This window comes from Larus michahellis, chromosome 1 (genome assembly GCF_964199755.1).
Source record: "Larus michahellis chromosome 1, bLarMic1.1, whole genome shotgun sequence".
Taxonomy (NCBI): Eukaryota; Metazoa; Chordata; class Aves; order Charadriiformes; family Laridae; genus Larus; species Larus michahellis.
In genome coordinates, this window is record NC_133896.1 from 66,168,713 (window position 1) to 66,185,833 (window position 17,121).

Consider the following 17,121-nt stretch of genomic DNA (forward strand, 5'->3'; position numbering starts at 1 on the left):
TTGCTAGATCTTAGTGTGCTTGGTAAAGACTGAACAATATCTTATGTGAGGCCGTATTAGAGGATACTTACCAAGAAATCCGACTGGGCTTAGTTATGTAGATTTGTGGACAAAGGGTCCAGCTCCACTAATTTCTCCTACAGAGACCCAAAGGTTCCTGACACCTCAAGAAAGCATGTTTTGCGGTCTAGATTTAAATAGCAGCATTACTGTGGTCCACACAGATATGCACTCCCCCCCCCCCCCCCCCAAAAAAAAGTCAAATCGTGTAGATGTATTGATAGGGTAGACAACCCACTCTGGCTTTCTGCTTAAATATGATCCATCAATTCCTTTACATGTTGACATGCAAGAGGTAGGTTAGACCCTGCTCACCCCTGCTGCCCCCCAGAGAAGCCACCACCATCTCACAGGCAACTCAGATGTTAAAATTTTGGAATGAAAACTGTTTTGTCTGCCTTGTCCCAGTCCTCCCTTTCATATAATTACCCTCCTCTGCTGTAAGATTATGAGAATATGTGATCAGAAATAACGCCTTTGAGTTAAGGTCCTGGGGCACTGACTAGCCTACCACTGCTGCTTTGGTGTCGTGCTGAGGCACAGAAGAAAAGCAGCAGAGCACAATTTCTGCACGACTTAAACTAACCGTCTCCTGAACCTGACAATTAACAGCTTAGTTGCTCCCCAGCCAAGCACTATTATTCCCGTCCCCATGTTGTTTTCTCGCCCGCACGTTGTACATTACTTGCTTCTCGTGCAGGGTCATCCAGTTATCCAATGCTTAACAAAGTTCTGTCTGCAGGGAAACAACATAGCTGGATGTGCTGAACACTTTTAATTAGAAACAGCTATCAAAGAGGTTGTCACCATGAGGTGCAGTACTGTGCAGAGTCGTGCTCCCAGTACGTTCCTCTAAAGGAATAAAAGATATTTTTATTTCTGTGGTCACAAGCATTCCTGTCTACGTTCCCAAGCTTGGAAGAAGTGACAGATAGCTTGCATTCCCTGCACCAGAGGGTGTGGGTAGAGGATGCCTCTGCCTATTTGGCACGTGTTTTTGTGTGCCTCTGTAGCTGTGACAATTAATTAAAACAGATCTGCTTAAGATCGCTAAATTTTTAAATATGATCACTCATACGAAAGCCGTCATGACTGACACAACTGCAGCTGCATTTCCCTAGTAATTTTATCCTTCATCCAAAACACAGAAGATGCTTATTTTCTAATTTTGAGAAATCTTTTCATTTTGAAGTGAAATTAGCATTGTTTTTCTTGATCTAGCACCCATCACTTCACCATTTGCTTTTAATTTGAAACTAAAGATCTCTTCAAGAATACGTGCCTTTAAGGAATTGCGCAAGTTATTTAAAAGTATCGTTCAATTGGATACTACATCCTATGTAAACAGAACTTGACTCTGACACATTTTACACAATTTTGAAAAATACTTGAATGATTTTTTTTAAAATATCCTGAAAGCAAAAAGGAATTCATTCAAAACCAAATTTTTAATTTGCCTCTGATAGGCAGCTTACCCCATGAGATGTGCTGTTTGCATGAATGGGTACCACGCATCAAATACGATCTTTCTGACTGTATTCATAGTACTGTTATCTGGCTATTAATATTTTAGAATATGTATTCAATTCACATTTGATACTTGCTTCATTTTTAATGTGCCTTGCTAATCCTGTTTTGGAAGCTAGCAAGCAAGCACTTAAATAAGCCCACAGTAGATTTAATGAAAATTCACTGTTTGCCTAGAATAACAGCTAAATAAATTTTCTTTGCCACGTGTGACTCAACAGTGCAGAACTACCAAGGCTGAGACTTGATAATATCAGGTAGCCCTTTGGTCCAGATCCTTTCCCTCATCTTTGCCAAGAAGGTTTTGCTGCCTGTGGTTCTCTTCCAGCTGCTTGTCAGTGTGGAGCTGGGTGTCATGTTCCCCATCTCTCATCTCATTTCGGTGGGAGTCAGGGTGTTTCCTGCTAGTTTGGCCAAATGATGACATTCCACCCTGACATGTGGGCTGCTTTCTGTCGTATCCTTGTACTGTTTCTTTCCTAAATTATGTAAATCTGAAAGCTTACCCTGCCTGGCTTCTTGGGGTAGCTTTGTATGGGGGGTGTGATGTTGTGTCCTTTCGAGCTAATGACCAACTGATTCACTCCAGTGTGGTTTCTTGGCGCTTCTCTTTTGTCTTGTGATCACTGATTGAGAAAAACGTATTTTGTGTGTGTGTGTGTTTTACCTTTATTATTTTTTTAAAACCACCATAGTAGTAAAATACAAACCCTGCAGAGACTCTGCAAAGGTAAGTTATTTGTGCCATTTGTTTTCCTGGACAAAATGAATCCATGTTGTCAGCCTACTAGAACATTGTTACTGCTGGTTTTGGAAAGCTGGATTTCTTAAAGCAACACTTGTGCTTCATAAACAGAACTTTTTAGACCTCTCTGATGTCTAAGTGACTGTACAAGTATTTGCAGCAGCATACACGTTATTGGTCATTTCCAAAAGCTGATCAAAACCCTAATTTTTTCATGATTGCTATGGTTTATTGGCAAATATGCCTTGTTCTTCTCCACTGGTTCCAGATGCTGCCAGAGTATTGCTTGTCAAGATGGGGGGGTGGGGGGGTGGTTTATAGGGAAAATGAGGCAAAGGAGGTTCAATAACAACAACAGCCAAAAATCAAGGCTTTCCCTGCTCTTATATCCCCAGTGATGTAATTTTTGGTCTAACCTGTGAGTAAGTACAGCTTTATCTGGTGGGGTTAGCAATTGAGCCACCAAACTGAGAGGAGGATATTTTCCTGTGGCGAAGCTTTCCAGGGTTACTTCCCCAATCCCTTTGAGCAGTCTTGATGTGCTTCTGGGGCCACGTGGAAGTTATTTAAGTGAAAGCTGGGCTGTTTGCTGTCCCACTCAGTCTAAGCACACAGAGCCACATCCCCTGAGATGCCACACGTTGTAGGTGTGCTGCAAGCAGGGCTCTCCCAAGGACATCCAGTGTGCAGGGCAAAGCCTGCCCCAGTTTCTTTGGTGCCTATAAGTGAGCACAGGCATTAGAAACAGTAAATGATGTGATTAATGTGCATTTCTGCTGGACTCCCTTGTACAGTTATGTGCTAATACCAGATGACTAATCAATTTAGTTGTAGGCTATTTTTTCAGGCAAAAGGTGTTTTACAACACCCATACAATGTAGATTGGAAAACTGGCCCCTAAAGAGCCAGCAAAGGGCTCCACCAGTGAACAGCAGAACAATGAGTGCCTCTGAACCACACAAATTACCCAATTAGCATCCATCAGGTTACAGTAATGCTTTTTGTCATGAGAAAGGAAACCTTTATAGAAATGTGGACTCCAGCAATCACTTGCTGTTAGCGATGGAGAACTTAAGGAAGTCAACCAGATGCTCTTTGAGCTTTTAGTAAAAGCAACCAAACAAATTTAGCATCAAATATCTACCTTTCTGTTAATTCACAGTTCTAAGGTAAACTCTCTCAGATGTGAGAAATATTGAAGATCTAATTAGGAAACAGCCTTGTGCATATTTATTTGATTATGCAAGCATATTAATTACCATTTGATACAGAGAATTAAAAGTGTTGCCAAGTACGTTTAAGTGCATACCTGGAGAGAGAATTTTCACTGGCTTTGCTTGCTGGGATTTTTATTTTGTGAACCTTTAGGAATCAGTGGATGATTATATCTTTATCTCTAACGCCTCTGCAAAGAACTTCTGGACCGAAATAAGAGGTTATTCTACTGCCAAGTTCTGTAGCAGGGTAATGGTCCCTGTTTTTCTGTTTTTGTGTACTTCAGTTTGAGCTTTGTAGTTGAGCAGGGAGAGGATCTTCATAGAGCTTGTGCTCTGGACTGCCATAGCAGCTAGTGGCAAGTCTGGTCCAGCTTGGCAGATGTGATGAGCTAATTAGGTAAACCCTGACATGTCTTTTAATTTGATCCAGTTTAGCTGATACCTTCAGTTTTCTTTATTTCTATGATGCATACACTTTTGCTGGATTTCTGGTTTGCCTTGAGCAATTCCAGAAGCAGGCTGGATTCCCCTGACAGAGCTCCTTGCATTTTACTATTTCCATTGATTCCTGCCCCAGGAAATATGTCTGCAGCATTGCGTCGTCTTGGACCTTTTCTCCTCTCAAGTACAAAATATCCTTGTCGAAGCTTATTTGCCTTTCCCCCCCATGGTTATCCACCAAAATCAAGTGAGACAGACACAGGGCTAGAAAAAAAGAATGTTGCAATGTCTCTAAATCCTGTGTTAAAAATGAGCCATTGTGTGGCTTCCACCCAGGAAGGGTAACTGGGAAAAATCAAGGAAACCTGGGGGTTGAAATATAAACAGATTTAATAGAATAAGACTAAATAATTAACATTACTAATACTGAAGGACTGATATTGATCCTGATACCAATATAAAATCTACAAAGATTATACTCAGACAGTTCTATCAGTGGGAAGCTGTGCACTCCCAGCAGTGGACAGCAAATGTCGGATGCTGCGAGCACTGTGGCTTCAGGAGGAAGGGAAGGGCTCAAGGGTCTGACATCGGGGCAAGAAGTTCTCTGGAAATCCACCATCAAGGGAGAGAGAGAGCACGCTATGCAGCGAACTTTCTAATTTATATTGAATATGATGTTCATGATATGAAATAATCTTGTTGGCCAGCTTGGGTTAAGCGCTCGGGTCTTGCTCCTTCTCATCCCGGCACCTGGTGAGCTCGAAAACACCAAGAGCTTGAAACCCACATACTATAGCTGGCTGTAAAGTAAATATTTTCACAAATTCAGACACTAGAGTCTTCTAAAAGTGCAGTTTTCCCAAGCATTAGAAGAGACTTTACTGAAAAGTAAAATTACTGAAAGATAAATTAATCCTGTGTCGCCAAACCAGGACGCTTGCATGTGTTGAGGAATCTCCATCTGCCTACATGTGTCCTGGCGGAGGTATAAGAAATGCCTGACCTCCACCTCCTCTTCCTCCACCTGCCTCTGTTGTGCAGGTGCCGCTTTGATGGCCCTGGCCCTGCAGCCCCTGAGAGGCAGTGCAGGTTCTGCCCTCTGCATTGAAGATGTATTAAGGGTTTCATACAGCAAATGGTTTACAACCCTCCTTAAACTTTGCCTGGATAACTTTTACCTTGTGAATTGCCACTGTGTTTTTCTCCGTTATCTTGTGTTCCCCGCAATTACCTGCAGACCCTAGGCTCTACCAGGCAAAGGCTGAGAAGCTCTGCCTTCAAGTGTCAGTTTGTACAGAAATTGCCTTGGATTAATTCCCTCCGAGCCAAATGATTGTGTAGACTGTGCTTCGCAAGGAGCGAAGGGCATGTGCCAAATGGCTGCGGCCTCAGAAACCTTCAGGTAACGGCTGACCTATGAATTTTGCAACGTCAGTCGGAGGCTGCTAGCTGCACGAAGGCTGAATGGTCCTATGTTACTCAGCCAGCACAAATCATGCTCCCGCAGTCCACCTTGCCTTCAGAGAGGGGTTAGTGAGGACAGTGACTCGTAGTTTCTTTCCTGCAGGAACGGTGGATTGCCTTTAGAGCTGGCCAAGCGATTGACTATTTTGTCATCCAAAATAACCTCTCATTAAAAACATTAAGGAAATGTTAAATGTTCTGCCTTTGAGTATAAAGAGAAATAATTTATTTTTTTTTAAAGAAATGAAATCCGATTCTATTTCAGTAACGTATTTTTAAAAGTATCTAGGTAACACTAAGAAGTCCAAAAAGGAGTGCAAAATAAGGTTTGGTGGAAAACATTTAACATTGTGAACTTAAGGCTTTCATCGCATTCGTCTCTCTCAGGTGAGGAAAGAGCTGAACAGGAAAGACCCCCCTGTGGTCTTTAAAGCAAGAAGCCTGAAATTAGTAACCTGATATCTGAGAAAAGTGTAGTAGATGGTAATGTAATTAATAGATTTTAAGAATTCCTTATTTTGATTACTGTTGTTGCATACTGTAGACTATCCAGTGATGGAAACTTCATTAACAATATCACAGTGAAATAAACTATTTGTGTGCTGATAACTGGATGCATTTCTGCTTGAAGTCTAATTTCAGTCTCTTTGCACTTGCACTTTGCACTCTTTGCACTTGCCGGATTCTTCGTATGGAAGAAGTCTGTCCTTTAAATTTGATGTAGAAAAAATAAATGTTTAATCTTCACAAAGGATTTTTAATATAAAAACATCTATAATGAGTCCTCAAATAATTTATAATAACTGAGAGGTGCTTATACTTTTTATTGACCATAAGACAGTTTCTAACAAACTTGAGGGGAAAGTACTCTTTCAGTGTCTAAGTCATGTCTAGATATTCAAGCTATAGGGGAAGGTAGAGAATTCAGTTGATTGCAGGGTCTTTTTCTGTAAAACTCCAGCAGTATTTTTTCTCTTAGCAATGATTTTCCATGCAGTAAATACTAAGCTGGAAGCTGTGTTGCAACTGTAGTAAGATTTTTGTGGGAAGGAGGGTATGATCAGACTGAACGTGCATCTTTTCTGTTTCTCTTTCTTTAAAAAGTAGTACATCTGTTGGGAGTGAAAATGCCCTTCAGATTTCACAAATAAAACTAAAATGAAGGAAAGCTGCCTAGGCCAGCTCTGCCTGAAGCCTCGCTGCTGTGACAAGTCATTATTTCTTCATTTGTTGCAGGAGAGAATTTCGACCAGAGTCCCTTAAGAAGAACCTTCAAGTCCAAAGTTTTGGCCCATTATCCTCAGAACATCGAGTGGAACCCCTTCGACCAGGATGCCGTCAACATGGTAGGTAGAGAAACTCTCTTCTCCTGCTGTTTCCTGACAACTTCAACTCTCATGTGGTTCCTGGGTTGTTCACAACCATCCCTTGTGATGTGATGAACAGGCACTTCTGCTGGGACTAAGAGCACCCGCTAGGCACTCTGGTTGAAAAGCTGGAGAGGAAGAGGTAATGTGAAAATGCAGAATACTTTCAGGCACAACAAAAGTAAAACGTTCTGTTTCCCTCATCAGTTATAGTTAAACCTACTGCGTGATGGAACAAGTCTAACCACCAGCTCGGTGACTGGGTGAGGAGGGGTGTAGTCACCCAGCGTGCACGTCTGCAGGTCAGGAGGAGGTGAACCAAGGAATTTTTAAAACAGTAATATCTGTGTGAAATTTTTGAGTACAAAAAAATCTTGATGCTGCGTATAGCAAGGGAGAGAGGAACCTTTACAGAGAAGCTGGAACTTACATAAACCACAGCTTTTGTTGGGCGCTCACTTTTAATGGCACGTCTGCACCAATGCATCTTCTGTACATCCCTTTCCTCTCAGCTAAATTTGATGTGAGTTTGTGTGGCTAAATCCCATGAACAGGGGAGGGAGAAGAAAACAGTTTCTGGAGTTTTATATGGGGGCAGCAGCAACTAAAAGACCAATGATCCAGTGGAAATTTTCCCAGAGAGTTGGTATTCAAAGGATGTTTCCAAAATCACCAAAGCACATGTTAAGAACGAGTCCTGACAAAGACAGCACATTACTGGTATTTGAGGTAAGCTTCCCAGTGCAGAAAATGCTATTCCTTAAACTTAAAAATAAACAGTTGTTGTAATAATAACAACATTAAACGATATTACCGATTCCAGCTGTTTTCAAAAATGTGTATTGAGTCCAACTCAAAATTGGAAAATTAGGGAACCCCTTCCCACCAATCTAGTTTAGATGCGCTTCACATTTGAGGAGGGTAGGACTTTTACATACTGGCTACTTCAAAACAGAACCAACCTCATTGTATGGTGCAGGTGTGAAGTCAAGAGAATCTCCTGGCCCTCACCGAGGAGGTGGAGAGACGGGGAACACAGAAAACACACAATAAAATGGCTTTTGCAAATGCAAAAATGCATTTGGAGGTTCTCTGCAATCACGAAGATGCAGAAATCTGAAGTTCATCTCAGTTTCCACTGAATCTTATTTTTTAGCATCGTGTCAAATATTTAACGTGAAAACACAGGATCTGGAAGTAGCGGTGACACAGAGAGCTGATACTGTGTCACTGCACAATGCATAGAAAGGCAGAGATGAGCCTGATCACTCCCTCTGCGCGCTGACAGCTGGGGATTGCTGTCCTCTGCTTCCAAATGTGCACTGATGGGGATGGTGTGGCATTTGGGCAGGTCTCCACATCACTTTGCCAATACAGAATTCGCAAAGGACACAGAACGGTGCTTCATCAGCACAGTTAAGATGGCAATAACTCAACTACCAAGGCTACTTATACCTTTTAGTTCTGCCTTTGAATTGGGGGTGTTCAGAGAAGTGTGGAGGGCGTGCAGCAGGAATATGGCAGCAAGGGTTAATAGCTGGAATTGCTGCATTATTTGTCTCTCACATTACAGTTGAAAATGTCTAATATTCATGAAGTGTGATCATATTATCGGACAAAAATGGCATACTAAAACCAGCAAGAGACCTATTAAAATAAAATAATTGAACTGAGCTGCAGTCAGCTGAAATCAAATAGCTGAAGAACACATCTTTCATTTGCAATGTGTCTTGGAGAAAAATAAAAGCATTTACTAACAGCAGCAGTATTTAATGGTCTTTTAAATCATCTTTCGGAAAACTTCTTTATTGTTTTGATCTGAAACATCATTTAAAGTAATATCCACCTCCACAGAATCCCCTGAGGCAATTATTGGCCTTTCTGATCTTGCCTTGCTGTATTAGTTCTGCCTATGTGTTTGCTTTATGTGAGCTTCCAGAAGCAATTTTCCTCAGAGAAGAAAATGCATAAATCCTTGAAGGTTAACTTGTGAGAGCTCTGGCTTTGCTGTATGCCTAAGGAATTTCAATTGCCTTCTGAAACCATCCTGTCGCTTTAAAAATAACCCCCTGAAGTCCCATGCAATCACTCTGCCTACGAGTCATGTTTTCTCTCCCTTTCAAAGTACTTATCAAAGTACGGAGTTCTCTTTGATAGGGAGATATTTCTTTTTCCCCACTGCTTTTTGCAATTATCCCTGCCTAACGTCACACGCTGCCTTCTGTGGCCATTCTGCAAGTAATGTGTTGTACCAAACTGAAGTTCTCAGTAGAGAGGAAAGTGAAATTTTTAGGAAATAAACCTCCTATTTTAGCCCCCTGATTCATCAAGGTATATAAATCTTTGCCTGTTTTTATGAAGTCCAAGGAAGCATTGTCAGTTTAACGTGTCATGTACTGAAATAAAAGAATTAAAGGTTCCCCAGTGTAATTTGAAGGTGCAGGCTTTAATACAAACAAAAGCATCTTTCTCTCCACCCCCTCGCCCACGGCACGGTTTTGAGTATGGAGCTTGCTGCCACAGCATGCTGTGAACACGGAAAATACACAGGGGCTTAAAAAGTGAAATTGAGGATCTAATGGAGAAGAGGTGAACAGGCGCTGATGGGCAGTGGTCCAGAGGGGACCTTTGGTTCCGAAATATCTGCAACGCATGATGGCTGGACGGAGGGAGGGATTACACTGTGTGTCCTGCCTCTGTGTTTAGGAAAAGGGTATTTCGTACCCATCGCTTGCAGAGATGCAGTATGGATTAGTTGTTATCTTTTTGTCCGTCTTTGTGCAGCTTCCTTCTGTTTTTACAAACCATGTTGGTTATAAGCCTCCTTGCAAGTACGATTTAATTCCACGTTTTTCTGCTGATAGAGGTGTTTAAATATAAAGAGTGAAGTGCTCTGAAAAGTAAAATCCTGTCCTTTGATCAGTGGTCTTGGATAGCTTTCTGTGTTTATGCACAGATGCAATGAAGGTGACTGACTGCCTTCTCACCATTAGTCAGCCAGCTTCACCAGCAGGCAAAGCTCCCCCCTGCCACAGCATGTCCCAAGCTGCTCTTTCCCAACGCTGTCCTATGGCATGCGCGACAAACACAAATGAGATGGGAAGTGATTGATGTCCAAGGCACGAAGATGAAAGTTTTTATGCCTTAACTGCAAATCTGAAGCTTTCTGTACTGCTGGAAAATGAGCACAGGCCCTTCCTTTTGATCTTAGCTTCTTAAGTGACTCTTGGTTGTTCTTCCCTGTCTTGATGCTTTCCCATCTTCTTTCTTTCTCTGCCTTTTCCTGTGTCTTCTTGTAGGTCTAACGACAGCGGTGGTCTCTGTGCCAGGGTTTGCAGCCAGAGTCTTAAAAAGTCAATATTCTGCATATGCTGGGCTGTGACTGCATGCTGGTTTTGGCTGGGGTAGAGTTAATGTTCTTGATAATAGCTCGTATGGTGCTGTGTTTTGGATTTGTGTGGGAAACAGTGTTGATAATACAGGGATGTTTTAGTTACTGCTGAGTGGGGCTTACACAGGGTCAAGGCCTTTTCTGCTCCTCACCCCACCCCACCAGCGAGTAGGCTGGGGGTGTGCAAGAAGGTGGGAGGGGACACAGCTGGGACAGATGGCCCCAACTGGCCAAAGGGATATTCCATGCTGTATGATGTCGTGCTCAGTATATAAAGCTGAGGGTAGAAGAAGGAAACGGGGGATGTTCAGAGTGATGGCATTTTGCCTTCCTAAGTAGCCATGATGCATGATGGAGTCCTGCTTCCCTGGAGATGGCTGAACACCTGCCTGCCCATGGGAAGCAGTGAATGAATTCCTTGTTTTGCTTTGTGTGCATGCGCGGCTTTTGCTTAATTTATTAAACTGTCTTTATCTCAACTCACAAGTTTTCTCACCTTCACTCTTCTGATTCTGTCCCCCATCCCGCCATAGGAGGAGTGAACAAGCGGCTGCGTGGCGCTTGTTTGCTGGCTGGTGTTAAACCGCAACAGGCTGAAACTTAACAGATTGGTGTCCCTTTGTGTGTGTATACTCGGTATATCGAGGACAAGGGAATAATGATTGACTTGGAGGAAATTTATTTAATACAGCCTTCTGAAACTGTCTGAGCTGGTCTGAATTTCCTTGATGCTTATCTGTTCTTGATTGTACCAGTACATATAATTTGCTTATCCAGGTATTCTGTAAAGTGAAAAAAATGTGAACTTTGATAGTGTTGAGATTAAAACCTGTGATTTCAGCATGATCAGATTTGATAAGGCTATAGCCGACATTGAATGCCCACATTCTAGAAATAAATTTTTATTAAGCAAGCCTGCCAAAAAATGAGGTTGAGATATTTATTGTACAGATTAATTTAAATAAACTGTGAAACAAGGATTTTTTACTACTTCTTTATTGGAAAAGCCTTAACCATGGCACAGTATAATGCCTCAGTAAAAACTATAAACCTTTTCAATGAAAATGAGGCTGCTGTTCAAAAATGGTTCGAGCTGCAATTTCATGGTTTATGTCAGCAAAGCCCATCAATTGAATTAAATTCTTCTATCAACTCCAGGCTACTTATTTCCCTATACGTTGCCTTTTAGAGGAACACAAAAAAGCTGTTCTACATAACTTAGGGGTTTACTAGCATCTTGTGAAGTGAGACTGGACCACTTGCCTAAATCCCAGCCGGGCTGGTAGAAGCTTTATCAGGCTGTCAAATGATCTCTGCAAGGTGCACTGGAGAAGTTCAGGATAGAACGTGCCTGAAAATTTATAATTATTTCTCTTAACCTCTTCCATCATCAGAAGACTTTATTCCTGGTCAAGGTGAGGCATTAGGGGGATGCACTCAGTTGTGTGTAGGTTCACATCCCTTGGGAAAGTTGGCATCAGAAGGAGAACTTTGAAGGGTCTCCCTCTCTTCTTTCCTCTTATTTCTTCAGAAGGAAGCTTTAGTTGTTTTGTTCGTTCTTTTTTAGTTCGTTTATAAACATACTGATTTAGCTGGAATATAAGGACTTTCATGCTGATGCACATTCAAACAAATTTTGCTGGCTGTTATTTTGTATTCGATGGCTGATAGAATTCCTGAGGAATGCCTGGAAAAATGCCTCAAGTTATCACTAGGGCTGTGTTTCGGAGAAACACCCAGTGTAGTAAAATCACTGCACAAGATTGTGCTGAGTGGTAAATCAAAAACAAGGCTTTCATAGATTTTGGGTGTTTCCTCCCCCCACCTCCTTCCTTCTTCCGATGCAAGCTATTTTGTAGCACTTAAGGAAGAACGTAAATATAATAGCTGTCAGTCAATTGTTGTGCTTTCTTTTAAGAAAATTAGGGAAGATCAAAGAGTTTCAAGAAATCTGTAATTTTAATTCAGTGCTATAAGATGCTCCCTTGGCGCTCTGACTTTAAAGTAAAGTACTGTGGGAACAATAGATGCAAATGAGAACAAAAGTGGATGTCTTTATATAATCCTTAAGTAAATGAGACAAAGGCTATTCAGTACTGAAAATATTTTTACAAAGTAATGAAACTAACTCATAATGATTTAATAGATGGCTGATTTTGGAGAGTGTTTTCTTCAGTCATGTCTGTCTCTTATATAGCATCAGTTTTAGGCTGTTTATTCTTGGGCTACTTTTCAAGGGGATTATGTTGAATAATAAATGGCTTGTTATGATGCAGTGGGAAAAAAAAAAAAGAATGTGCCTGTAAAGCAAAAGTAACAAAATAAAATTGTAGCTTAGATTACTTATATCTATTTCTTTTCTCTTTCCTTAGCTGTGTATGCCCAAAGGGCTGTCTTTCCGGACGCAGGCAGATAACAGAGATCCGCAGCTCCACTCCTTCATCATCACCAGAGAAGATGGCTCTCGTACGTACGGCTTTGTGCTCACGTTCTACGAGGAGGTCACGAGCAAGCAGATCTGCACAGCCATGCAAACACTCTACCAGATGCACAACGCGGAGCAATACAGCAGCGTCTGCGCCTCCTCCTCGTGCAGCATGGACTCCCTGGCCAGCAGCATTGACGAGGGCGATGCCACTTCCCTCGCCAAGCTCCAGCGGTACAACTCCTACGACATCAGCAGGGACACGCTGTACGTCTCCAAATGCATATGCCTCATCACCCCTCTGCCCTTCATGCAAGCCTGCAAGAAGTTCCTGATCCAGCTCTATAAGGCGGTGACCTCCCAGCAGCCACCGCCTCTGCCCCTGGAGAGCTACATCCACAACATCCTCTACGAGGTGCCCTTGCCACCCCCGGGGAGGTCGCTGAAGTTTTATGGGGTTTACGAGCCCATCATTTGCCAGAGACCTGGGCCCAATGAGTTGCCGCTCTCTGACTACCCGCTGCGGGAGGTCTTCGAGCTGCTGGGCCTGGAGAACCTGGTCCAGGTTTTCACCTGCGTTCTTCTGGAGATGCAGATCCTTCTGTACTCACAAGGTGGGCACTCGTCCGGTGATGCACGTTGGGTCTGTTCCCAGCAGGCAGTTCCTGGGCAGCTGAAGCCACAGGAGCTAATATAAAGCTGTTGATTTTCAGCAGATTTGTGAAACGTGAGAATGTAATGAAAAAATGTGAGAGAAATGACTCTGTCCTAAGGAAAGCACTAAATAATTGTTTCCCCCAGGCAGTCTAGGTGCCACTTGTTTAATTATGCATTGTATTTGTCACTTGTGACAGCTAGCAATAGAATTCACTTATTATCCTTACATTGCCCATGATCATGCTGCAAGACAGCATGAAACTAATCCTATCTTCTGCAAAAATACCAGCAGAAAGTAATACATCTCGCAGGAAACACTTTTGCTACTTTTTTTTTTTTCCTTCAAATTTCAGCAGCATATTGAAGTTTGGTGAGATTTCCTCCCTCCCATGTGATGGATATGTTCTGCTTAAAGCACTGAGAGGTTTTTAGTGCTTAGAGGCTGAAGTTTTCATGCTGGGCTGGAACTGAGTGGAGTTACAGGTCATCCCTTTGTAGTCCTACTTGCGATATTTGGGAACTTTTCTGACAAGGATGCTGGTACTTCTTTTTGAGACACTTAAGACTGCAATTGGCAAGGGCTTGTTGTGTTGGCAGAAGCTGCTTCCACAGAGCCTGTCCCCGCTGAAGTGTGCCAGCAAGCTTTTGAAAATCTGGCCTGTACCTCTTCTCGTCTGGTTGTGTCTTTCTGCAATAGTGCAATACTCTGCTACAAGTTTTGGGAATCTTGACCTAGGCGCTGGGCACGCTCTGAGGTTTTATACCCCTATTACTGTTTCTTGTATGATGTTGGTTGCTGTGAATATGACCCTGGTGGTATTCGGGTTCCAAAAGGTATGTGCTGCAACTGTTGTGATGCACCCGAGTGCCCGAACAGGTCAAGTTCCAGTTTCCTGCTGACTTTCAAGGGGCTATCCGGACTTTTTGGAGGTTCTTCTAATTCTCTCTGGATGCTTGTCCATATTATCTGGATTCCCATATAGCTTCTGTGATGCTGACCCTAAATTAGTAAAATAATTTGGAGGGGGGGGGGTGTGGTTTCATCAGGCTAGAATGAACAATATGAAGCCAGGAGGTACACGTACCTTTTAACAAAAAGAAGAAAAGATGCTGAATACCTAGACTTCTCAAGAGATGTGGTTCAAGCAACAAAGCTTTTGAAATGGAGAGGAGAGTGAGGGTGGGAAGTTGTCTAAACCGAGCATGGGTAATGCACCTTCAGGCTTCCAAAGTGAACGCTTGGGTTTGTCATATAAAAGAAAAGGTCAGTAAGTGTGTAATAGTAATACTAATGAATAAACGGCTGAAAATGGGAAAAATGTTCAGGGAGGTGGAAGGAGGGTAGTTCTTCTGCAAATGTCTGAATTCAAAGGATTGCTAGTTCTTTGCAAGAGCACTTCTCCACATGAACTCCAGGGGTTTGCTTTCAAGAACCGAAAATCATTGAATGATGGGCTTTATTTGCTCTGGGTTTGAAGTGTGAGCAGAAATCCTGCTGTTAGTTTTGATTAGGCGGCTTTCCCCCTCCCTTCTGCTTCTGTGTGTGTGCGTGCTTACCCCTTTCTTCCTCAGTTGGAATCGTGCTGCCTTTGCCACTTGATACTGGGGTTCAACATTAAGCAGCAACACCATGGAAATGTTTCTCCATCCCTGCTCGTCATTCCCACCCTGGTGCCTGCTTATGGACTCACTGAAAACTGCGATTTATTTTTTTTTACTGTAAGCTAGTAGCATTAGGAAAAATCTGCTTGTCAGGTTACATTTTAGTAATATTTTGTGCAGATGGAGAGCAACCTGCATATGTGTTACTTTTACATACTTGAGACATACAAAATATCCACTAAATAATTTTGTCTCAATTTTCTGTGCCACCATAAGTTAGATAAATAAGTATTCTTCGTCATATTACTGGCTATAATTTCAGGGTTTACTTGTTTTGCTTGTTTTCACTGTGTGGGATTTTGTAAAAGAAAAATGAGGCAGTGAGAATTAATCCTCTCCACCCTACAAAATTCAGACTATTCCCCCCCGGTTTATCTAGGGATGTCCTTGACATGACCTTTACTTCCCTATCTAATACAGACGCAACTTGATGGTGCACGGGGAAAAGCATCCAGTTGTATTAGGGAAATTCTGTGATTATGTAAATAGCATCGTAATGCTGGTTCCCAGAGGTGAGGAATGTGGAGTGGAGGTCAAGTGCAAAGCCTCACTTTTGGCATACCCTGATAGCTGAGTCCTTGGCTAATTGTGCGCTGCGGATTCTTTTAAATGTCGGTCTTGCGATTCCTGAAAGAGAAAACAAAGCAGCTCTTTTCCTATTTGAGATATAACCAGGCTGGATACTACTGAAGTCTCCTCTCTAAGCTTTGAGATTCATCAGGGAGAAACGCTTTCTTAACTCCCAAGTTCTTTCAAGGCAAAAGATGAAAAGTTTTTGGCTTACCTGTCTCTTGTTCCAAAGTAACAAACGAGAGAGTAATTTTGCATATTCTTCCTTCCTTCGCTTTCTGCTTTAAGGAGGATGGACTCACTGGACTTTGTTTTCAGTGGCCTGGCCTTGCTGCAACCTTCCCTAATTCCATGACGGATTAGTAGAAGATGGTCTTGCGTCCACATGGTACAATTTCAAACAAGACAGCATTATTCACCCAAAGTCAGAATTCAATGAAATACTACAATAATCAAGAAATCAGAGCACTGGCCCAAAACCTACGTCAGTTCACCAAACTATTTCAGTGAGAGAGCTGCTAATAACACATACGGGAAGTGTAAGCTGACTTTTTTGTGGTTCTGCTAGCCCTGTTGGAAGGAAGCTCTTCATTCAAGCTTGCCAAAAATTTTGTTTCTCTTTTTAAAGAATAAAGACTTCTTTTGGAAAATTGATTGAACGTGTAAATTGTTGCACAGCCCTGATCGTACAATGAACGTGATGGCTGTCTACTGAGTACCTTAAATTTCTCACTAAACATCTATCCGCTAAAGGCAGATTACTTTTTGCGGCCAGGAAAGAGCCGGAGGGGTATGAAAGTTGCAAACACTGGGAACAAGTGGTCAAACAGCTGTAGTTCCCAACTTTACAGGCAAAGCATGGGCAGTGGGCTGCCTGCGGGAAGGATGGTGGTCAAGTGGAGTTGCACCTAGTTGATGGTAACAGCAGCAAAGGGCTGGCAGAGACTGTACTGGCTTTTCTGGAGTGGTTTTTCTCTAGTGAACGAGGAGTTGATGATGAAAAAGTTTATTTTTAACCCTGTAGCTGAGGCATAATGTTTCCAGCAGCCTGAACAGAGGCATCCAACTAACTGAAGAGGTAAGGGTGTTGGGTGACGTTACCCAGCTTGCCCTGGACGCGTTCCCAGCAAGATACGAGAGTGTCTGTCACAGCTCTGTGGTGGAGACAGGACCAATTGGTAACTGTTTGTACCGTGGCCGCTAGTGTCAGCTTTGTGTATCTAATTGCTCTGTTCATGGTGGTTTACTGGTGAGTGGTATCCCATCACTTGGGAAAATGAAGAGATTGCAGTGGATTGTAACTTCACTTTGTAGCTGTGGTGGTCAAGCAAAGGGGTGGAGAGAATGATCTAAAAGAATGATGACCTCATTTTTTGACTTTATTTTTTAAGCTCTTTCATTCCCAAATGTTTCGGACTGCAGGCAACTACCTTAATCCTTGATTTCTCTCAAGTTTTGGTTTAAACTTCAAAGCAACCTGGTGCTACGGAGCTCTCACTGTGGCTTTACAAACCACACTTTGGGAACTGCTGGTGTGGATAATTGTGTGCTTCTGGGGCAAAAGCCACTGTGACCAAAGTGTTTCAGTCTGA

The 17,121-nt window shown here is 42.4% G+C and overlaps 1 protein-coding gene across 5 annotated transcripts in view; it reads left to right on the forward strand.

The window, feature by feature from the left end:
- The window catches only part of DENND5B (DENN domain containing 5B), a 116,156-nt gene that overhangs the window by 49,864 nt on the left and 49,171 nt on the right, over window positions 1-17,121 (forward strand). For all 5 annotated transcript variants that reach the window (XM_074583310.1, XM_074583327.1, XM_074583319.1 and 2 more), the window contains exons 2-3: window positions 6,694-6,803; window positions 12,588-13,254. In XM_074583310.1, coding sequence (XP_074439411.1) covers window positions 6,694-6,803; window positions 12,588-13,254 — 777 coding nt within the window. The remainder of the gene's footprint in view (window positions 1-6,693; window positions 6,804-12,587; window positions 13,255-17,121) is intronic.